The 24169-nt window shown below is 37.0% G+C and overlaps 1 protein-coding gene across 4 annotated transcripts in view; it reads left to right on the plus strand.

Annotated features, from left to right (window-relative positions):
• The window catches only part of GAPcenA (GTPase activating protein and centrosome-associated), a 316010-nt gene that overhangs the window by 268084 nt on the left and 23757 nt on the right, over positions 1–24169 (plus strand). For all 4 annotated transcript variants that reach the window (XM_067138159.2, XM_067138162.2, XM_067138164.2 and 1 more), the window contains one exon: positions 17020–17217. In XM_067138159.2, the coding sequence (XP_066994260.2) occupies positions 17020–17217 (198 nt within the window). The remainder of the gene's footprint in view (positions 1–17019; positions 17218–24169) is intronic.

The raw sequence follows: 24169 nt of genomic DNA on the forward strand, positions 1-24169 counted from the left end.
CGCCCGCAGAATACGGTGTTAGCTGACAACGATAAGAATTATATGCCGATGATCGTTCAAATTGATATAGTGATAATGAATTAGTGGAAACTAAATGTGAGAGTGATAGTGGAAGTGATATTCAAGCCTCTACACGCCGTAATTTACCTAGTGTGCTTATTTATTCAAGTGACTCTGACGATAACAACGATGTAAATATTAATGATGTGTTGTTGAATGAACACGCATTTACTTGCTTATCTTAGATATGTTGAATTACTACTAGGGGCATTGGTTGAGTACTCATACCAACTTTAAAGATAAAAATTGACTGGTTTAATATTTACGTACATTTTTATAATCAAGTGCACCCTAGTATGCTTAGTAGAAAGATGCCCGGTCCACAGGGTATGTGACAAGCTCAAGCATCCGGTCAGCAATGTGTTAACATAGCCACATTTGTACCAACATGCTACGAAATCGCGGAGAGGAGAACTGGTTGTGCGTCAAAGATTGCACTTATAGAAGGTTGTTCCTTAAATGTACGTTGATGTCTAACGAGTTTAACAAAATTAAATCGTACAACATACGAATAAATTGCCTCCAAATGCGGAAACCCAAAACATCTAATGACTGGATAAGTCCAGTGGCTCCTTTCGGAATTGTTTGAACATTAATGATGTTCTTACTCCCAATTTTAGCATTTAAAATATTTTCTTCTTCCTGTCTGGTCCACGAATCGAGAACTAAAAGACTGTACTCTGGTACTAGCTCACAATAAACATCCCGTAACTATTTCCGTACAAGTTCTTTCGTCAGTTTTCCAGTCTTTGAAGGCAAAATGTACACATTTGGTGCGCTAAATAGTTTTTTCTATATTAGGACCAAATTTGCCAATTTTTTCTTTCAACACCACTAGTAACTTCGGGAGTAGTTGTCCATCTGCCGAAATTATTGGCTATATTGTGTACGTATGAGTTAGCGAATTCATAGATTGTGCTTCCGCTAATACGACTTTTTCTTCTCGTTCATTATGGGTCCTGCCAGAATAGAACTCTTCATGAAAACCAGACTGATCAGTATTAAACGTGCACTCTGGGCCGTGACTTTCTATTAATTGCGATACTTCTTCCACAAACAGTGTCACATTGTATCTTCTTGTTCAAATTGTTATTTTTTAGATACGAATTTGCAAATCTTTCTTGATCCAATTTTAAATTACTTTTTAAAATTCATTACCCAGGAATGAGACGCTCGAAACGTGTCGTAGCTAACTAGACGAGCATACTTTAATGTCCATTTTTTAAATATTTATATCATGAACAATTTTGTTTCATTGTCTACTTTCTTTGAACTTTTGATAAGTCTTCTTTGTAACAAATTTATTTTTTTCTCCCATTGTGCCACCGTTTTCCAGTTGTTGCTCCCACCTGTAAAGCTCTTCCTGGCACTTTAATTTACGAAACCTGTGTTTCACTGATGCGAAGCTCCTCTGTTTCCCACCTTTTTCTCGCCAATATTCAATGACCTTCTTCTTATAAGTTATTGGGATTAGGCATCGTTCAGCCGTTGTTGTGGATGCAGGGTTAGGAGCAACATTTTCGGAGACGAGTCAAATATCGGTGTTTCAATATTGTCTTCCTCAAAAACAAAGTCATCATCTGACATATCCAATGTGCCATCCAGTTTGACTGTCACATCGGTATCCAAAACCCTTATATTTAGGATATTAACATTACAACAGGCATTGTAAGATGGGAAATGTTTCAACACGATTGTGTGTTTTTCTCCTAGCCATGTTGTAACATTCTATGTTTTTTCACACTAGTTTTAAGCCTAATTTGATTTTCTAATTGTAAATGTTGATTCTTAGGGTGCCATATATTTTAAGGACACTAGGTTCGGGACCCTGACCTAACTTTAGGCTAAGATTTATTCCAGCTGATGATGCTTATGACAGTTAAGCGAAACATGTCCCATCTTACAACGCTTGTTGTAATGTTTATATCCTATATATAAGGAAAGATAAGTATTGGAAAGGTTGTGTTAACTATTATTCTTATTTTAATGTTCATAATCTGATGTCCAATACGGTCTACAATGAGATTTATTACTTGTAATCCAAAACCCTGTCGGTAATTAGACCTGTAAAACGGAGACAAGAACGCAGTTCCTGTGAATGCTTGTTTGTCTCTTAAAAGTAAATACATATAAATAGATTGATCTACTTACGATATAATTCCAATCCCAAATTCCTTTCATCTTCAGAAAATGGGGTGTCTTTTTTGTCACACTCTGCAAAACAATTCTGAAGGCACTCTACTACATGCCATGGATTAAATGACTTCTGTAGTGGGTGTTTTGTTGTATCTAGGTGTAAAAAAATCAATTATTACCATACAAGGTTAAAGTAAATATAAACTTCCCATTCATAAAAATGACTATAAGAACGTCAGATTTAACCTGTCATTGTAAGAACGTTGTTTCATCGGACGACTAATCAATGTGCACCTCTTGATCTGCTTTGACGTTTCTAATCGGGAAGATACGAGGTATGTGCGAACTGCGGTGCAGTAAAGAAGAGTGGCGGGGAGAGGGGGTGGTCATTCATTCGACTTGAGCGAGCAGCCCGACTGTACGCTGCCTGGCTGCTGGCGCAGCTCGACACAGCCCAGCTGGCTCACGACCACTGCTTCGCTCCTCCCTACTTCTCCGCCACACCCCGATACTCCCACGGCACTTTTAAATTTACGACTATTTATTTGTTCAATTTTGGCATTTAAACTTGCGCTGGGCACATGCAGTTTTCATCTTAGCATTCTACTGCCTCCCACGAATATTCCTACCAAATTTCAACCAGATCCGATTGTAACACATGTATGTGTTCCCTTGTTAGTTGTGAGGTTTGTATGAACTGAAGTATAAAATGGGGATGTTTAGCGGACTCTTCCTCAACCTGTCGCCTCTCTTGCGGCTGGCTGGCTCTTGTGACATTCTGTCCGACTGACGATACCTGATTCCATGCGCCTCGTGTTGTATCAGTCCGCGTTATGCAGACGGTCTACTATAGTTTAATACATTGAGCATTTAAAATACCCCTCATACCTAACGACCTCAACAAAGAATAACAATATATAAGGAACATAGCCAAGTTCAACGGGTTTAACATAGAAACTTCACAACTAAGACACAGTTTTTCGTTACAGACTCTCAATCCACCAATATCAAACCTTAACAGAAGCAACAAGACCACAATAAATGTCACAACGACCTTGAGAAGTCCCCTCTTCAATCCCACACAGCAACAGACGGCAAGATTTTACATAATTTTAATTACCATAAAGCAATGTTCAGACAACGGATCACACAATATCTTACGAAAACGCCACCAAATTTTATTCTGAAGGTGACACTCAAGTCCATGAAGATCCTAGTGAGAGCACGCACGTTGGATATTACAGACTAAATAATCCAAACCAACCAATGTCATCTCAAGTTTTTAAAGCATAACAATTATGTTTTTGTCAAATGTATAATTGTAAACTCACCCTTTTTTTAGACAGAGCAATTGTATGCAAGCTAAATATATTTTTATATATACACTATGTGATCAAAAGTATCCGGACACCCCCAAAAACATACGTTTTTCATCTTAGGTGCATTGTGCTGCCACCTACTGCCAGGTACTCCATATCAGCAACCTCAGTAGTCATTAGACATCGTGAGAGAGCAGAACTCACGGACTTCGAACGTGGTCAGATGATTGGGTGTCACTTGTGTCAGAAGTCTGTACGCGAGATTTCCACACTCCTAATCATCCCTAGGTCCACTGTTTCTGATGTGATAGTGAAGTGGAAATGTGAAGGACAAGTACAGCACGAAAGCGTACAGGCCGATCTCATCTGTTGACTGACAGAGACCGCCGACAGTTGAAGAGGGTTGTCAAGTGTAATAGGCAGGCATCTATTCAGACCATCACACAGGAATTCCAAACTGCATCAGGATCCACTCCAAGTACTATGACAGTTCGGCGGGAGTTGATAAACTTGGATTTCATGGTCGAGCGGCTGCCCATAAGCCACACATCACGCAGGTCAATGCCAAACGACGGCTCGCTTGGTGTAAGGAGTGTAAACATTAGACGATTGAACAGTGGAGAAACATTGTGTGGAGTGACGAATCACGGTACACATTGTGGCAATCCAATGGCAGGGTGTGGCTATGGCGAATGCCCGGTGAACGTCATCTGCCAGTGTGTGTAGTGCCAACAGTAAAATTCCGAGGCGGTGGTGTTATGGTGTGGTCGTGCTTTTCATGGAGGGGGCTTCCACCCTTGTTTTGCGTGGCACTACCACAGCATAGGCCTACATTGATGTTTTAAGCACCTTCTTGCTTCCCACTGTTGAAAAGCACTTCTGGGATGGCAATTGCATCTTTCAACACGATCGAGCACCTGTTCATAATGCACGGCCTGTGGCGGAGTGGTTACACGACAATAAACTCCCTGTAATGGACTGGCCTGTACAGAGTCCCAACCTGAATCCTATAGAACACCTTTGGGATGTTTTGGAACACCGACTTCGTGCCAGGCCTCACCGACTGACATCGCTACCTCTCCTCAGTGCAGCACTCCGTGAAGAATGTGCTGCCATTCCCCAAGCAACCTTCCAGCACCTGATTGAACGTATACCTGCAAGAGTGGAAGCTGTCATCAAGGCTAAGGGTGGGCCAACATCATATTGAATTCCAGCATTACCGATGGAGGGCGCCACGAACTTGTACGTCATGTTCAGCCAGGTGTCCGGATACTTTAGATCACGTAGTGTATATATAGCACATGTATTCGCTAGTCATAACAATTCACATCAGCCGGATGTTTCTATAGAACATATAAAACACTTAAAAATATTTTTGAAATTAAAATAATTCATATCAGCTTAACCATTTTATTTATTTATTTATTATTTATTTACAGATTTTACGCCCACATTGGAGCACTTAAATCAGACTACAACAAATTTGTCTTCCTTTTCTTCTCCCAAAAAGTCTTGAGTCTGGTTGACCTGGCTGCTCTGTCCGCATCTGTTATAACATATTGTTTCCTCTGTACAGTGGTCAGAGGAAGCCTGATGCATTTATTCTTCAAAATACCTTTCTCGCCTCTGTTTTCTATGGTTTGCATGGTAATATTCAACTCCTCCAAATCACTTTGAACAAACCAATTGTTTTTTGATTTACTATTCCAAAAATAATTAAATAATTGTTTTAAAACTCTGTTATCACTTAGTCGAAATATATGACAAAAAAGGCAATTCTTTTTCTCATCGTGTCTGTGATGGACTCACTTTCCCGATAGATAACCTCATTCGGCAACAATCTCCACTGTCCATCCACCTGATGTTTCTTGTTTATGATCGTCCTGAGTATCCTTCGATCAACTCGTTGTAAGCATTCTGTTGTTGATCTAGTATTGAGTTTAAATAATGTTTCACAAGCATAAGTTGCTTCTGGTTTAATAACAGAGTTATAATGCCTAAATTTAGCATTAATCGAAAGACATTTATTTTTGTATGTAGGCCAAGTTATCCATTGTGCCTGCTTCAGTTTATATATTCTGCTCTCTATTGATGGTTTTTCATTGCAATTCCAAGTGAGATTTTCACCCAAATATTTAAATGTACTTACAATTTCAATTCATTTATTATTATTTAATAATAGCTCTGAATTTAAAGTTCTGAAAGTAGGCATTATTTTTGTTTTATCATACGAAATTTACAATCCAACTTTTTTCGCTACATTTGCAAGTTCTTCCAATTGAACTTTAGCCTCTTCAAAACCATTTGCCAGTATCGCAAGATCATCCGCGAATGCCAAGCAATTTAGTTTGATATTTTTTCCAATTTTGACTTTTGGAGGACATACCTTAGTCCACTCTCGCATGACCTTTTCCAATACACAATTGAACAATAATGGCGAAAGTCCATCTCCCTGGCGGAGGCCTTTTGTAATTGCAAATGATTTAGATAACTCATTTCTGAATCTAACTTTAGATTGAGTATTCTTAAGAGTCATACCAATCAGGCTAATAAGTTTGGAATGTAGACCAAATTCCTGAAGGACATTCAACAGTGATTCACGATGTATCCTATCATACGTCTTTTGAAAATCAACAAACGTAATAACTAAATTTTTGTTTCTAGATCTATGATGTTTCATAATCCATTTTAAACTGATGATTTGGTCACGGCAGCTTCTTCTTGGACGAAATCCACCTTGATATTCCCCTAGTTCACAGTCAAGATGTCCCTGTATTCTGTTATAGATAATCTTAGATAAAATCTTATATGTAATATCCAATAATGATACTCCCCGATAATTATTTGGATCAGATCTATCGCCCTTTTTATGCAATGGTTGAATTATTGCCATATTCCACTCTTCAGGCATTGTAGTAGTATTCCAAATATCTATAAGATGTTTATGTAGATTCTGAACGGTTTGGTCATTAGCATTCTTCCATACCTCTGCGACGATTTGGTTCTCTCCCGATGCTTTATAATTTTTAAGGGAATCAATTGCTGCTCGTACTTCATTTAAACGGGCGGTGTAACCTTTTCTAAAGGTATCCTATTTTTTGGATGTGTGTCATATTGCAGATATTCTGAAGTTTCCTCACTGTTAAGTAAGTTCTCAAAGTATCTAGCTAAAATTTCCGCATTATCTTGATTAGTATGTGCCTGTTTTCCATTAGTATCTCTCATTAGAAGTGTTGGGGAGTATAATTAGTTTGGTATTGCCGAAATGTTTTATAGTAATCTCTTGTCTTATGTTGAGTAAATGCTTCGTCAATAGAGTGTAACATCTCCGTGTGATAATTTCTCTTAACCCTTCGGATGATTTTAGCCGTATGTCCTCTAGCAGCAACAAGTTCTTCGCATGACTGTTCTGTTTTCCGTTGTTGATCAATCAACCATGCCTTGTGTCGGTGTTGAATTGCTGCATCGCACTCCTCATTCCACCAAGCATGTTTTTTCCTCTTTTTAACGGGAGCGTTTTCCTCAGCAATGGTTTTTAGCTTGTTAATTACCGTTCCCAAATCATCACTTAGATAGGTTTTAGATTGTTCATAATATAATTTATTATTAATGAGATAGCTAGGGTCATATGTTTTCTTCCTATTACATTTGGAGAGAATGCGTTTCTTTTTTGGAGTTAATTTTTTTTAATTTTGGACAAATAATGATCTGAATCTATGTCCACTCCACGGAGGACCCTCACATTGTAAATTTCCTTATGATAGTTCTTATCCATAGCTACATGATCAATTTGGAACTCCCCTAATTTAACATTAGGGCACTTCCAAGTCATCAGTTTATGTGGTCATCGTTTGAATCGTGTGGTTTTAAAAAGTAGCGCATGATCAATACAAAGATCGATCAATCTCTGACCATTCCTGTTAGTTAGATGATGAGCTGGCCACTGACCTACAACATTACGAAACTTTTTCTCACGGCCTATTTTAGCATTGAAATCGCCAAGCATGATTTTAATATGGTTATCGGAAATGGATGATAATAGTTGGTCTAGTTCTTCCCAAAATTTGTCTGTGTCTTCCCTGTTGGTCCTGTTTTTTTCATTCGTTGGAGCATGGACGTTTATCAATGTGTACGTTTTATTCTCTACTTTGATTGTCATCAATGCCGTTCAGGGGGAGGTGGAAGAAAAATCTTCAATTGATAAGATACTAGTATGAACCAAAAAGCCGACTCCAAACTGAGGAACACTCTTTAGTACTCTTTCACCTGGGGGACCCTTGTATAGGCGATATCCCCCTGACTCAAGGGGGTCTTGATCTGTATTACACAATTCTTGAAGAGCAGTTATCAGTATCTTATGTTGATGTAAGACGTCTGTGAGATGTTTTAATTTGCCCACTTTCATTAATGAATTTATGTTCACTGTAGCGAAATATGAGAACTGTCCTGATTTATTAAATTTAAGTTTCCTCTTGATCGGATGGGTCTGCATGTTGTTTAATGGGTTGCAGGCGCTCCGACTCGCCTTGGTCTTCCATGTGACACCCCACCGTATCCGAATGGTGTCTTTGTTTGGATCTGATGATCGTGTGTATCCAAACCGGTGGATATTTCATTAGAAGACTAATCATAATAGGCTGATTGTCTGATCAATGATCAATACATTTCTGACCGAAGTCAGGGCTTACAATGCCAGATGTGATCTGGCAAGGTGATGAATGGTGAATGATGGGTGATGAAAGATAAATTGTGAAGAAGGCGTTTTGCCTTATTTCATCCTAGTTGTTCAGGACTGGGAGTAGGCATTTCCTCCATACCCCGCGAACGTTATGGTTTTCCCGCAAATACTCGGGTAGCTGATTGCAGTGGTTTCCCACTGGGCGATGGGGTCACCACATCCCTACGCCATTTTAAGTATTTTGTTATTAAATAAAACCCAGGATCTTGGCTATTTTGATCTTAGGTAGTAGGAACAGTGGCTGAAGATGCCTAAAAATTAAGCGAAACATGTCCCGCTTACGACACAACAATAATGTAAAAGTGTGTATGTAAATCAATAAAAAACATAATATATTGAAGAGGTGGACTCACAAAAAAAAAACATTCTTTTAGGAAGGTGTATGTTGCTCAATACAGACCAAACTATGAGATTTATAACTTGTAATAAAACTATACCATACCAAACATGATCCGATCGCATTTTATGGCAAACGTTCAGTTTTCTTATTCAAACAGGGTCACCTAACCTTAGTTCAACAACAATAAAGGTGTTTTAATTTAATCCACCTATTCAGTACTTTTATTTACACTTATAGTGGTTACATAAATAGACTCACAGTTAAATGGGACATGTTTCGCCCTCATTTAAGGGCATCTTCAGCCTAAAAACAATCATCAAGAGTACAACTAATATTAAAAATGGAAGTGGTTTTCCACTAACATTTTAAATGAACATTTTAAATGAACTGTTTTAATTAGAATTTTAATGGAAGAAGTTTTAGTCTCCGACAAGATTATAGTTTAATCATTGACAGTGTTTCCATTAGCATCTTTATATATTGTATCATTTTTCACATTTTTATGTCCTGAATTTTAATAACTGGCTAAACTTTTAGCTTCCACTTTTAATATTAGTTGTACTCTTGATGATTGTTTTCAGGCTGAAGATGCCCTTAATTGAGGGAAAAACATGTCCCATTTATCTATGAGTCTATTTATGTAACCACTATAAGTGTAAATAAAAGTATGGAATAGGTGGATTAAATTAAAACACCTTTATTGTTGTTGAACTGTAAATTTTCAATACGGAGCAAAGATGAGATTTATAACATGTAATAACCTAACTTAACCGTACTATATGTATCATGAAAATATATTTCAAGCGCCAGTAGAGAAATGATAACCTTCTCGCTCATTATACATTTGCATGTCAATAGCCTTTCCAAAATGTTACCACATGCGGTAAAATATAAAACTAACCTCTGAAATCAATGATGCACTCTGTCATATCTTAAGGTGTATCCCATTCTTACTTAATTGCAGTATTTAGCATTAAAATTAGGCGAATGTTTACTTCATTTTTTATTTTTAAGACTTAACAACTGCTATCGGACATGTTATTTACGCATTTATTACTAAAACATGTTCTCTTTAACTTCCATTTTTCTTTATGAAACAGCAGTTGACGGGTATTACTAATCAACTCCAACATCACCTTCAAATGTCGACGAGAGCACTTGCTAGTGGACATAGCGACGAAAGGACACCGAAGATGATCAGTCGCATGCAGTATAATCGCTGGGTTCATAAATGTTGGTAATGGAAAAAATCGCACACGCTTAATCGCTCATAATAACGAATGCATCAGTGATAGGTCTCTCACTGTAACGAAAGGATAATAAACAGTTTAGTATATGAATTTTGAAGGGACAGACAAAAACTGTCATTATAACGAGGTTCTCGTTAGCTGCCGTACTCGTTACAGCAGACTTCTTCTATACAATCAGTCTGGGATCATACTGTAACAGATGACAGTAACATTCAAAAATCCTTATTGTTTTAACATGGACCCAGGTTATTAACAAGATGGTACCTGATTAGCAATCACCTGATTAACAGTAATTAAATATTAGAGGTTTCCATTTATTTTTTCAAAATTCTTACTTACCACTAAATTATTCCCTTAGTGTGTCTGTATATACATTAGAAAACAGTTGTCATCATTCACTTGCTCCATTTCCTGGGTGTGGTTCACAAGCACTTGCCATTTGGTTCTGTCGTTATATAGTTCCTGTTCCTCCATATCCTCTCACATCACTCACTGTTTCACACAATCATTACTGACCTGCATTTAGGGCAATTGCCCAGGTGGCAGATTCCCTGTCTGTTGTTTTTCTAGTCTTTTCTTAAATGATTGGAAAGAAATTGGAAATTTATTGAACATCTCCCTTGGTAAGTTATTCCAATCCCTAACTCCCCTTCCTATAAACAAATATTTGCCCCAATTTGTCCTCTTGAATTCCAACTTTACCTTCATATTGTGATCTTTCCTACTTTTAAAGACACCACTCAAACTTATTCGTCTGCTTATGTCATTCCATGCTATCTCTCCGCTGACAGCTCAGAACATACCACCTAGTCGATCAGCTCATCTCCTTTTTCCCAAGTCTTCCCAGCCCAAACCTTGCAACATTTTTGTAACGCTACTCTTTTGTCGAAAATCACCCAGAACAAATCGAGCTGCTTTTCTTTGGATTTTTTCCAGTTTTTGAATCAGATAATCCTGGTGAGAGTCCCATACACTGGAACCATACTCTAGTTGGGGTCTTACCAGAGACTTACATGCCCTCTCCTTTACATCCTTATTACAACCCCTAAATACCCTCATTATCTTGTGCTGAGATCTGTAGCCTTTATTTACAATCCCATTTCTGTGATTACCCCAATGAAGATATTTTCTTATATTAACACCTAGGTACTTGCAGTGATCCCAAAAAGAACTTTCACCCCATCAATGCAGTAATTAAAAGTGAGAGGACTTTTCCTATTTGTGAAACTCACAATCTGACTTTAAACCTCGTTTATCACCATACCATTGCCTGCTGTCCATCTCACAACATTATCAAGGTCATTTTGCAGTTTCTCACAATCTTGTGACTTATTTATTACTTTGTACAGAATAACATCATCTGCAAAAAGCATTATCTCTGATTCCACTTCTTTACATCTATCATATATATATATATATATAAGAAAACATAAAGGTCCAATAATACTGCCTTGAGGAATTCCCCTATTAATTATTACAGGGTCAGATAAAGCTTTGCCTACTCTAATTCTCTGACATCTATTTTCTAGAAATATAGGCAATCTATTCAGTCACTCTTTTGTCTGGTCCAGTTGCACTCATTTTTGCCAGTAGTCTCCCATGATCTACCCTATCAAATGCCTTAGATAGGTCCATAGTCATACAGTCCATTTGACCTCCTGAATCCAATGTATCTGCTATATCTTGCTGGCAGGGGCAACTGCTGGTCATGAAAATCAGGCTTGCTCTTCCATTCGTGAAAGTTGGTGGGGTAGGACATGCACAGTTCTGAATGAATAAAATTTATAAACCCAATATTCACTAAATCACATGAACATTTTAATCATCGGTTACATGAACATGCAATCACACTGGTTACGTCACACCTTCAAGAATGGCCAAAAGAATAACAATCAGACACATTTTATAATTATTAACAAATCATGACAAGCCAGTGATTATATAATTTAAACAAGTAAACGTCAAACTATGTACACAGAAAAATTGCAACTATTTATTAGATCTTCCTACTTGAAAACAAACTCTACCTGTGGCTTCTCTTTACAAAACCATCAATAACTTCATCATAGAAAGAGGACTGTAATCTAATTTTTGCAAGCAATCCTTTTTCAATCGACAACATAGCTAATGATGATAGCCTCTCCTGACCTTGAGTCTATCTGCAATATGTCTCAGTGTTGAAAAAGAACGTTCTGCAGAGGATGTAGTAGCAGGAATTGTTTCTACAAGTTTGATGAGCTTGAACATTTCTGGCATACCCATGTACAATTTATTCATTAGTATGCATAAACTGCATTAAGTCTGAAACACTTTTCTCTGTAAAATCAGAAGATGAATACATCACACTTAATTCAGTTTTTAAGCGAACAATGTCAAAAAATGACCCATAGGTCTTTTCTAGGGCAATAACATCACTGTCTGGAAACCTATTTCTGTGCTTCTCAAACAACTCACAATCCAACAGCGAGTAGAACACAAATTTCTTTATGCATTTAAAATGCTCTCCTATTTGGACAAGTACATTGTCAATAATTTCATTGAATAGATGTTTGTATTTTGATTTTTCTGGTTCATCATTAATTCTTCAATTTTTAGATCACGGCTGTCCTCTATAAACATCAATTTCAGTATCAACATGTCCATACAAACTATCAAAATCTTCATCACTCATAGATTTGATATTTAAAAAGAGCTCCTCAACCTTCTGGCCACAGTACTGAATATCCAGACCTTTTGTTTGTAAAATATTGAACACGGTATCGAAGAATGAAAAAATCTTGGAGAACACTGCCAGCAGAAATCTAGTGTTGAACTTGAGTAAGAAAAACCAAAAATCCTTGTGCTTTCAATGTAGTGTCTTCATACCAGTCGTCTGAAGTATCCTGTACATGTTGAAAGAATTTCACCAGCGTAATCATAATATTCCTTCACAGTATTAATAAGACGTGAAGCAAAATTCCATCTCGTTAGCGCTACTGTTGGCAAATTCTTCTGAACAAAATCTTGAAGAGCAACTGTTCCCTTTGTAGACTTTGAAAAAAAGCAGCAAGTTCTGACATTGTTTGGAAGAAAATTGTACATTCTTTGAATTTGAAGCAGACTGCTGTAGTGTTAAATTCAATAGGTGGCTATAACAATGCACAAATGTCACATATGGATACTGGTCTTGAAGTAGTTTATTAAGCCCATTCACATAACCGGCTAAGACAGCAGCACCATCATATGTTTGAGCCACAATCTTTTCCTCACAACTGAACTCTTTTAAAATAGCACAGAAATGGTTTAAGAGAGCTCCAGCAGTGCGATCTTTACTAACGTCAGCAAAACGAAGAAACCTCTCATGAATTTCACCACTTTCATCTACAGAACGGAGTAAAGTAGAGTGTTGTGAGTTATTAATAATATCGGACGTTTCGTCCAACATTATTGCCACAAAAGTTGCTTGTTTAAGCTCCTCCTTTATTTTTCTCCCAATTACTGAATTTATTTCTGCTATTAAATCATTTTGGATTGCAGGCGACGTCCCCCTAAAAGTGGTGGAGTCTTTCAGATGAGCTGCCTGAAGAGGATCATATTCACTTATAATTTGTAGAAGTTCGATGTAATTCCCTCTGTTTACGGAAGTTGCAGGCTCGTCATGTCTGCGAAATGGTAGTTCCTGTTTTGCTAAAAAACGCACTGCATCGATCAGTCGTTTAAGTATGTCACGATTTTTCTTTACCTTTTCATTATGAAGTTGGTCACTGATACGATCGATCATATTATCGATTCAATTCAGATTTCATTTTCATTCAGTTGGCAGTATAACCGGAACCGTGAGAGCACCTTCCTTCCTCCACACCCCGTATAAAGATATATCGATAAAAGGTGCGCGGACTATACATTCGTTCCACGTGTGTATGTTTTTTACAATGTGCACATTCTTCAATCACGAGGTTGGCGTCGTGTTCATTTAATCTTTTAAGGCTTTGTGTGCTTTACCATGTTTTAAGGAAGTGTTTGACTGCCTTGAGTGTTTGTTATAATTTTAGGTGACGGTCAGTGATCCAGGTTCCTTTCGATGTTTGAATGGATATAGACATTTTTTTCTGACATTTTCATACGGTATATTCCTATTATAGGTCATCATGAATAAATCCAACAAGAAACATACTTCCAGACATTTAAAGAATCATATTCTGTTGATTTCCGTGCATACTAAAATCAAGAAAGGGAGAAAAAATTGCCTTTTGTACAGTATGTGGGTGTGATATTAATATTGCACATGGTGGAAGAAACAATTTAAGTAATCACGTGAAGTGCGGTAAACACGCAAGTTACGTTAAATCGAAGGAAGACAACAAGAAAATGAACGCCTTTTTTGCCAAGTCTGGAAACGTTGACAGTGACATAATTAGGTCTGAGTGTCTGTTTACTTCCTTTTTGTTGGAACACAATGTGCCTTTAAATGCGGCTGGTCTTGCTGGTGCTTTATTTAAGAAGTTTCCCACATCAGAAGTTGCAAAGAAATACATTTGTGGTCACACAAAAACAACATGCATTGTAAACAAAATGGCAAAAAAATGCATCATCTGATGTTGTTAAGTGCCTTCAGAATGGACCATTTTCTTTGGCAACACATGGAAGCAATGATACGAATGCCAAATTGTATCCTATTGTTGTTGCATTCTACGATATTCCGTGTGAGCACTGTGCTATCCACACCAGCGTTAGAGGGGGGACTCAACAGGGCAAAACATAGGTAACCTCATGTTATCACAGCTGAGTCCGGCTCCATGGCTAAATGGTTAGCGTGCTGGCCTTTGGTCACAGGGGTCCCGGGTTTGATTCCCGGCAGGGTCGGGAATTTTAACCTTAATTGGTTAATTTCGCTGGCACGGGGGCTGGGTGTATGTGTCGTCTTCATCATCATTTCATCCTCATCACGACGCGCAGGTCACCTACGGGTGTCAAATCAAAAGACCTGCATCTGGCGAGCCGAACATGTCCTCGGACACTCCCGGCACTAAAAGCCATACGCCATTTCATTTCATCACAGCTGAATTCTCATAACATACCAATTGAAAACTGTGTGGCTTTTTGCTCTGACAATGCTCCTGTTATGATAGGACACAAAAATGGGGTTTCAGCACTTCTGAAGGAAGTTCAACCAGGTATTGCCGTCCTAGGTTGCATTTGCCACCTAATTAATCTTCTTGATTGTTATTTTCATCTACAAATCATTAGCCTACGATGTAAGTAGATGTGATTTGCAGTGTGTATTATATTTTTTCTTGCCTGTGTTACATTAAACAAATTTTATTGTGTAAAGCCTTTTTCGATTATCACGTATCTGCTTAATTCATTCACAATTAAGTATTTATTTATTTTCCACCTAGTTGATACAATGATTGCTTAAGGCAATTTTTAATGGTCAAAAGTGTGATACGGACCATGAAGCTGATTTTATGTAATCTGCTTAATTTATCAAGGATGTCCTGTTACGTATGCTCCAAACTAATATTCACCACGCCTGCTGCTGTTTAACATGGATTTCTTCTTGATTGTTATTTTCATCTACAAATCATTGGCCTATGATTTAAGTAGATTTGATTTCATTGAAATATTCTGTTTAAAGCATGAATTATTGCATTTTGTAGCCCAAAAGTATTAATATTTTTGTCAAGCCGGGGTATGTCGAAAATCCTTAGATTTTTTTGTCGCGCATGAGTTTTACTGATAGCCCTTTTCAAAAGTTGGCAGGTGTGACATACGACGGCTCCAACATACAAGTGCACAAGATGAAAATGAAACGAACATAAATTACGCCTCACAAAAAATAAGTATGCCAAAGTACGATACGCACAAATATCCACAAATAAGAGAGGCATTACATACAGAAATGAAGAACACAAAATTACCAAGTAATCCATAAATGAACAGTGCACCAAGCAACCACCTGTCACACGACACAAAAACTACATTAAACTCTACATCCTTTTCATCAAATTAAAATATAACTAAATATTTATATTGACAACTCATCCCTGAAAAGGGATGCACCACACCACTTTATCCGATTCCCGTAGCAACGAAATCCATCTTGCAATATATCGTAGATATTACAAGGTGTCTAATTCCAGTAAGTTCAAATAGCAGACAGGCAGACAGTTGTTTGCAGAGCGCTCAGAGCAACACCCGACAGTTCAGTGAGTCACGCGCTATCTGTGTATCAGCATTCAAACTCACCACAAGTTCCACTGTGTGCGCATAGATGGCGTTAACGTACACATTTCAGGCAGTTGAATACACTATGTTACCAACATAGGAATGTAAAATGTGCCGTGCAAATGGTCCAACAACACATACTAAAAGTCTAAATATATTATACAGATATACGAAGACGTACAGCGTCAGATTTCAAGTTTATTTATTAATTATAACGCCTCATCACAGAAGGCATTGTCGGGCAGTATTTGTCATTAAGTTTCTTCTGCCATTCAGCTGAAGTTTGGTAGTTGCTGTTCCACACGTTCGTGGCATCTCTAGTTGGTGGTTTTCTCGAACGCAGACGATTAATATTCGCATCGCCGATGTCATTATGTATCGGGAGTTCTGGGTTATTCACTATTTTACTGAATTCTCTTAGGAGAGCATCTTTACGTCTGAGATCTGGAGGAGGTATATGACTTAACACTGGTAGCCACTGGGTGGGAGTAGATTTGATTGTGCCAGTAATGAGATGCATTGTAGTGTTCACCTGGGTATCTATGATGTTTGTATGTGTATTATATATATTTAAGTTTATATAATTATATTATTGGAGAAATACATTTTGTTTTGTGTTTATATCTGAAATACCAGATAACAGTTGTGGTGTATTGAAATTAATGAGTGGTAGGGTATTATTATTATTATTATTATTATTATTATTATTATTATTATTATTATTATTATTATTATTATTATTCAACAATGTAAAGTAGATAAGTAAGACAACCAAACACTATTTTACTTCTTCGAGATTTTAGAAGTAAGCCAATGATATGTAATAAATAGTATAGACGGGCTGATTAAATGTTAACTTTTATTTAAAATTAGTCTGTAAGTGTGGTTGAATATGATTTCTTTTTCTTGTAGTTTTTAACTTCCATGATTACAGGAGAATTTACATTTAGATTTTTTTTTTTTTTTTAGATGCAACTAAAGAATTGTTCAAGATGTTGTGAACTGTTAGGAGAGCCTGTAAATGTAGACCAAACAGCAGCACCATTAGCTAACACCAAAAGTAATGTGGATCCTCAAATGCTTCGTGCTCAGGAACGCATTCGCGAGCTGGAGCTGGAGTTGGCTCAAACCAAATTAGCACATGTAGAGGCCGAGTGTCGGAACCAGGTACTGTATATCATTTTCTTAAAAGTGCTCTAGTCTAAGCTACTAATGTTCCAAAAAGCGAACTCCATGATAAGCATCCAGGTATCTGAAATTACCTGTTCCATTTTCACACCAGACAAATGTTGGGGCTGTACCTTAATTAAGGTCACAATTGCTTCTTCATAGTTCTAGCCATTTCCTATCCCATCATCCCATAAGACCTGTCTGTGTCAGTGTGGTGTTTCTTCTATGTACCAGTATAATAATTGAATAGTTTAGGCTATTTCAGAAACCCGTCAAGTGACATTTTGATCAAGAATTAGATTTATACATATCATGAATCATTTGCTGTAAACACACATTTTTATGTACAAATCCATCAACTGCCATGTCTCTATATGGGTTTGTTTGAACACAGAATATTGAGTTTAGTTCAGAAACCTGCCAAGCGAATTCACATGGCGTGCTTCTCCAGTAAATTTCATGTTTGCCTTGTGGTACCCCCGGTTGTTATTGTTTGTCCTGTTGCATCACCTGTTTTAACCTTGTTACTACATCAACCAGTTGTGAGATTTTAAACACGAGTGTTGAAGTTGTAATGTAACGTTTTATGGTTTTACTTATATAATAGAAATTAATTGAGATATGTTCTATCATTCAACACACTATATAAAATATAACATTTATTATTATTATTATTATTATTATTATTATTATTATTATTATTATTATTATTATTAACTTTATTGGTCACATTGGACCACTTCAGCCTTCCATGTACACTTTTTCTTTGAAGGTTGTACTGTTCGATTCTTATCTGCTCAGTACTTCTTCATTCATTCTGATCACAGTGTTCTTAATTCGTCTGAAATCTCTACAGGCCTTCTATGCATCATTTCAGTTGAAAATTTGTGTTTCTTAAGAAAGGTGGTAATTTATTCTTAATCTCTCCATCTGTAATTTCGAATCCAACTGTTTTTAGATCCTCTTGAATTTCTCAAGTCAATCAATACTGATCTGCATTTAGGGCAGTCGCCCAGGTGGCAGATTCCCTATCTGTTGCTTTCCTAGCCTTTTCCGAAATGATTTCAAAGAAATAGGAAATTTATTGAACATCTCCCTTGGTAAGTTATTCCAATCCCTAACTCCCCTTCCTATAAATGAATATTTGTCCCAGTTTGTCCTCTTGAATTACAACTTTATCTTCATATTGTGATCTTTCCTACTTTTATAAACACCTTTCAAACTTATTCGTCTACTAATGTCATTCCACGCCATCTCTCCGCTGACAGCTCGGAACATACCACTTATGTCTCAAGTATTATTACAATATTATAAGTCCACCTGTTCAATACAATACAATATGATCCACTATTTCATATGGTCAAATGTTTTTTATACATAATACATAAAAGTCAAAGGTACATGTTTCACCCTCCTTAGGGGCATCATCAGCCTATATCAATCTTAAAAAATAATAATAATACATATACTTATAAATTATAGGTTAAAATGTTGAAAAATGGTTTCGTAAAACATTATACAATAACATCTAAAACAACGATAATGCACCAAAGTATGTTAAAAGAGAGTGAAATTAACAGTTTGAAGGTTAAAACGTGATTAAACATGAGATTTTGAGAGTCCAAAACTAAAATGGATCCATATTTTTATAATATCATTAAGACTGTGAAAGCCTTGAGTATAAAAACAATCATCAAAGGGGGATGTTTCTTCAATTCCCAAGTTGAATCCAAGGTGGTAAAATCACTTTCAGTTATTTAAAACGGAAGTGTGAATGTAATAAACAAGTTTAAAATGTATATGATTGGGATATCTGAAAGTCAAGAAGAAAATGGAACTTCTGTAGAGGCGATGCTTGTGATAAAACGTATGTCAAAGCTAGCGGAGTTCGGAAATTATGGGAGTCGAATGGATCTAAAAGATAGTCAAGTTGATATATAATTCCGTTGAAACATGTGTTGGAAGAAATGTTCAGGATTGTCTGAAACAAAATGTAGAAGAAAGTATGTTAATAATACCGTACTGTACAAGAGACTTCCCGTACGTCAAAGATGGCTAATGCGGTACTTACTCGTACGGAGCGTATTAAGTACGTCAGGTTGTTACAGCAACGCTAGCTTGACTGGGTTTTTCGACTTCTAGTATTATAACGGTGTGGCTGAGGCAGTGAAGGGCATGGAGGGGGGGTAATGGTGGGTGGATCCTTGCGCGCATGTGTTGTTATTGGCGGGCTGTTAGGAGCAAGATGGGCAGGCCTATCATTTGACGAGGTGGTGGAAGCTTTAGAACAAGAAGTTCTAAAAGTTGGCGGGATTGTATTATGTTTTGAATTCACCATGCCTAATAACTTTGGAGTTAGCTCATATAAAGGATTTTTTGTTTCCGTGATATCGTTAAGATTATGGTCTTTGTTATAGGCTTGGTCTAAAAAGATGTAAAGATTTTCTAATTCATTCATAAGTTTTCCTTTGCCTATGCATTTTAGAATAGTGAGATCTTTATCAATTGATGTGAACTGATGTCCTGTTTCACTCATGTGTGAGCTCATCGCTGAATATTTGTTGTGCTTTAAGGCATTATAATGCTCCATATATCTCGTATGAAAGCTGCGCCCAGTCTGTCCAATATAACTAAATCCACACTGAGCACAAGTGAGTCTGTAAATACCAGATCTCGAAAAACGGCTGTTTTTATAATTGACTTTATTATGATTGAAAAATATACTTTGATTTGTATTGACTGTTCTGAAAGCAATATTAGTGTCGTATTTCTTCAGTGTGTTGGCGATCTGGTGGATGGCTGGGTTATTGTATGTAAACGTAGCGAAACTAGTTTTTTTAGGTTTATCCGGAATGAGATTCGTGGATAGTTTGTATTTAACTTTACTGATTAACTGGTTAATCATTTCAACCTTGAACCCATTAAGCTTGGCCAAGTTCCTTATGTAGTTTAATTCTATTTTTAAGTTGTTAGGGGATAGTGGGATTTTTAAGGCTCTGTGTATTAAATTATAGAATGACGCTTGTTTTTGAGATTTAGGATGTAAAGAGGAATTATTTATGGTTATAGGAGACTGTGTGGGTTTTCTGTAGATTTGAAAATCGAAAGTATTATTGGCGCGCGTGATCGTTATATCTAAAAAATTTAAGGACTGTTTAACTTCGTCTTCTTTAGTGAATTTTACATTAGGATCAATTTTATTTAAAATCTCTAAAACTTCGTCGCTGTTAGTAACATTTTTGTCAATAACTACAAAAGTGTCGTCAACAAATCTCAGCCATAAACATATACCTTTTATATGTTCTTTAATTTTCGTGTATTCTATTGAGTCCATGTAAATATCGGCCAAGATGCCGGACAAAGGGTCACCCATGGCTAAGCCAGTCTGTTGATAAATCTTGCCATTAAAGGAAAAAAAGTTGTTATTCAATACAAAATTCAGGATCTTCATAAATTCATCAATTTCCAGCTTACTCAGGCTGCTATGTTTTGAAATATTGTCATAGATAATTTTGACTGTTTCTTTAGTAGGTATATTTGGGTACATGTTTATGACATCATAGGAACACATTATATGGTTAGGTTGTAAGTCAAATTTACTTAAAATATCGCAAAATTTGATTGAATTCTTTAAAGGAAGTTTATTATTAAACTTGTAATGTTGTTTGAGAAAACCGTGGATATATTTGGAAACTTTATAGGTAGGGCTATTACGGCAGTTAATAATCGGACGTACGGGAATGTTGTTTTTATGGATTTTAGGCAGGGCTCTGGCTATTGGAATGCTGGGGTTCATGTTGATCAGTCTCTGTTGTTCCTGTTCATTGAGAAGGAATGTGGAGTTCTTAATTAGAGATTTTAAATTACGTTGTATTCTTACGATAGGATCTTTGCTAACTACTGTATAAATCTTATCCTTAAAAAATTCTTCAGTTTTTTTTATGTAATGGTCCTTATCCATTAACACCATAGACCCTCCCTTGTCAGCTATTGTGACTATGATGTTGTTGTCTTCTATTTTCGTTCTCAAATTACTTAGTAAAGATTTTTGATTAGAGTCGGATTTAGCATTAAGTTCTTTAGCTAGTGTAGGTAGTTTCTTTTTTATGTCAAATCTAATGTCATTTTGAACTTCAAAGGGGAGTTTAGAGATATTAGCTTCTACCTCAGCCACTGTGGTAATAATATCTAAGTCCTTTTTTTCACTAGGCCAGTTATACTTTGGACCTTTATTCAGGAGTTCCATTTCTGTTCCAGAAAACTGCACGTTGGTTAAATTAACAATTGTGGGTGTGTGAACATTTGAAGTAGTTGTTCTCTGTTTATCTGTATTCTGTACAATGGATAGTGTTTGAGATTCTTTTAAATGTGATAATTTCTTGTCTAAAGTGGCCTGCTTCTTGTCGAGTAAAACCATCAATTTGTAGTCTACGTGAAATTGGAAAGAATTCCATTCTAATGGGGTTAATGTCTGAGCTACCGTTAAATGAATTTTATATAGTTGTAAGTTCAATTGGGATTTCTTCTTGTATAGTGACTTAATTTCATTCCTTAACCATATTACATTTACTTTATCTTGGACTTTGTTCATACTTGGGACGGTTAAGTTCTTTCTTTGTGTAGGTTTCAAAAATTTTGGGATCAATTTTAGTTTTAAACATTGCTTTAAAAATGTTATATCTTTAGACAACTTGGATATTTTAATTTTAAGATTGATAAACCTATTTAGTTTGGAATTTGCCTGGTTGGCTACCATGTTACAAGTGACTATTCTCATACTTTACGAGGTCGTCTACCCCCTCATTCTCAAGACATATCTAGGGAGAACAGCACATCAAGGGTCACTCCCCCACTCTCTCGCACCCCCCCCCCCCCCCCACACCACGACCAATCCAAAACAGGTCACTGCCCCCTCTTAAAGTCACTTGTAACATACCACTTAGTCGAGCAGCTCTTCTTCTTTCTCTAAATTCTTCCCAACCCAAACATTGCAACATTTTTGTAATGCTACTCTTTTGTTGGAAATCACTCAGAACAAATCGAGCTGCTTTTCTTTGGATTTTTTCCAGTTCTTGAATCAGGTAATCCTGGTGAGTGTCCCATACACTGGAACCATACTCTAGTTGGGGTCTTACCAGAGACTTACATGCCCTCTCTTTTACATCCTTACTACAACCCCTAAACACCCTCATAACCATGTGCAGAGATCGGTACCCTTTATTTACGATCCCATTTATGTGATTACCCCAATGAAGATCTTTCCTTATATTAACACCTAGATACTTACAATGATCCCCAAAAGGAACTTTCACCCCATCAACGCAGTAATTAAAACTGAGAGGACTTTTCCTATTTGTGAAACTCACAACCTGACGTTTAACCCCGTTTATCAACATACCATTGCCTGCTGTCCATCTCACAACATTTTCGAGATCACGTTGCAGTTGCTCACAATCTTGTAACTTATTTATCACTCTATAGAGAATAACATCATCCGCAAAAAGCCTTACCTCCGATTCCACTCCTTTACTCATATCATTTATATATATAAGAAAACATAAAGGTCCGATAACACTGCCCTGAGGAACTCCCCTCTCAACTATTACAGGGTCAGACAAAACTTCACCTACTCTAACTCTCTGAGATCTATTTTCTATAAATATAGCAACCCATTCAGACCTTTACGTCTATTTTTATTGTTTAGTGAACCTGTAGGTTTGAATCTCTTGGCCAATTGTTTTATTGTGCGATTGACAGGAATGGGTCTCCCTGGAAATTTTGCTCGAAACTTTTGTCTTGTCCTAGTACACCATTTTCTGCACTTAATGTAAGTATTATGCAGATATACACATTCACGTAACAAATATTTCACATACATTACAGCACTATACACAATCACAATAAAACACTATACAATATGACATACAGTATGCAGTAGCTTCATTGAACACCTCTCGGAGTTCAGCTCTCAACAACTGCAGAGTGCCGGAAACCCCGCGCGCCAGCGGCCAGTAGCGACCTGTCATCGGCGGCCATGTTCAAACGATAAACTCCCTTCCAAACATAAATAAAGACCCTGTATATAAAGAGACAGTCTCAACGGTGGAGTAAGTTATTGTTTAACAGGAGGTGTTCTAGTGAAATTGTGCTGTGCTGACATGCTAAGTGGCAGTCAGCAGTCAACTGTTTCTTGTGCTTCGTGATATGCAGTTGTTAAATATGGTGGTTTGTTGATGTGTGTGTTTTTAATGCGAAGTTTAGTTGAAAATGAGTTACTGTACACAACTGACAGCATTTTGTGTGCATCTTTGTGATTACATCAAGGATAACCAACAACAATCTTTCTCATTTCCACAACCCAGGGTCCATGAGAAAGTCTGACAAGTTTGATAAATAAGGTATTTACAAAGTACAGTGCCAGTCTTGTTTAGCAAGTTAACACTAGGTACATATTAATGCAGTCAAACATAACAGGCATTCTGCCATGGGAATACGTATGCATGAATCCACCCACAATTTTTCTGATATTGACAAGGACTGGCAAATCATTGAAATTATGAAAAAGAGACCTCTGCTCAATATCACAGAAATGTTTTATATATCTTTGGATCAACGAATCAATTTTAATCACAATATGAATGAATCTATCGAGAAAACAAACATACTTTACGAGGTCGTCTAACCCCTCATTCTCAAGACATATCTAGGGAGAACAGCACATCAAGGGTCACTCCCCCACTCTCTCGCACCCCCCCCCCCCCCCACACCACGACCAATCCAAAACAGGTCACTGCCCCCTCTTAAAGTCAACAATAAGTTCCACGCAGACACGGGCGAGCAGTGCACCTCCAGCTTTCCTAGCGGCAGGGTAATGAGAATGAGGAGTAAGGAAGTAAGTACTATCAAACCACTGTCCACTAATTAAAGTCCAAATACACATCCACCTTTC

Source organism: Anabrus simplex, chromosome 1, assembly GCF_040414725.1.
Source record: "Anabrus simplex isolate iqAnaSimp1 chromosome 1, ASM4041472v1, whole genome shotgun sequence".
Taxonomy (NCBI): Eukaryota; Metazoa; Arthropoda; class Insecta; order Orthoptera; family Tettigoniidae; genus Anabrus; species Anabrus simplex.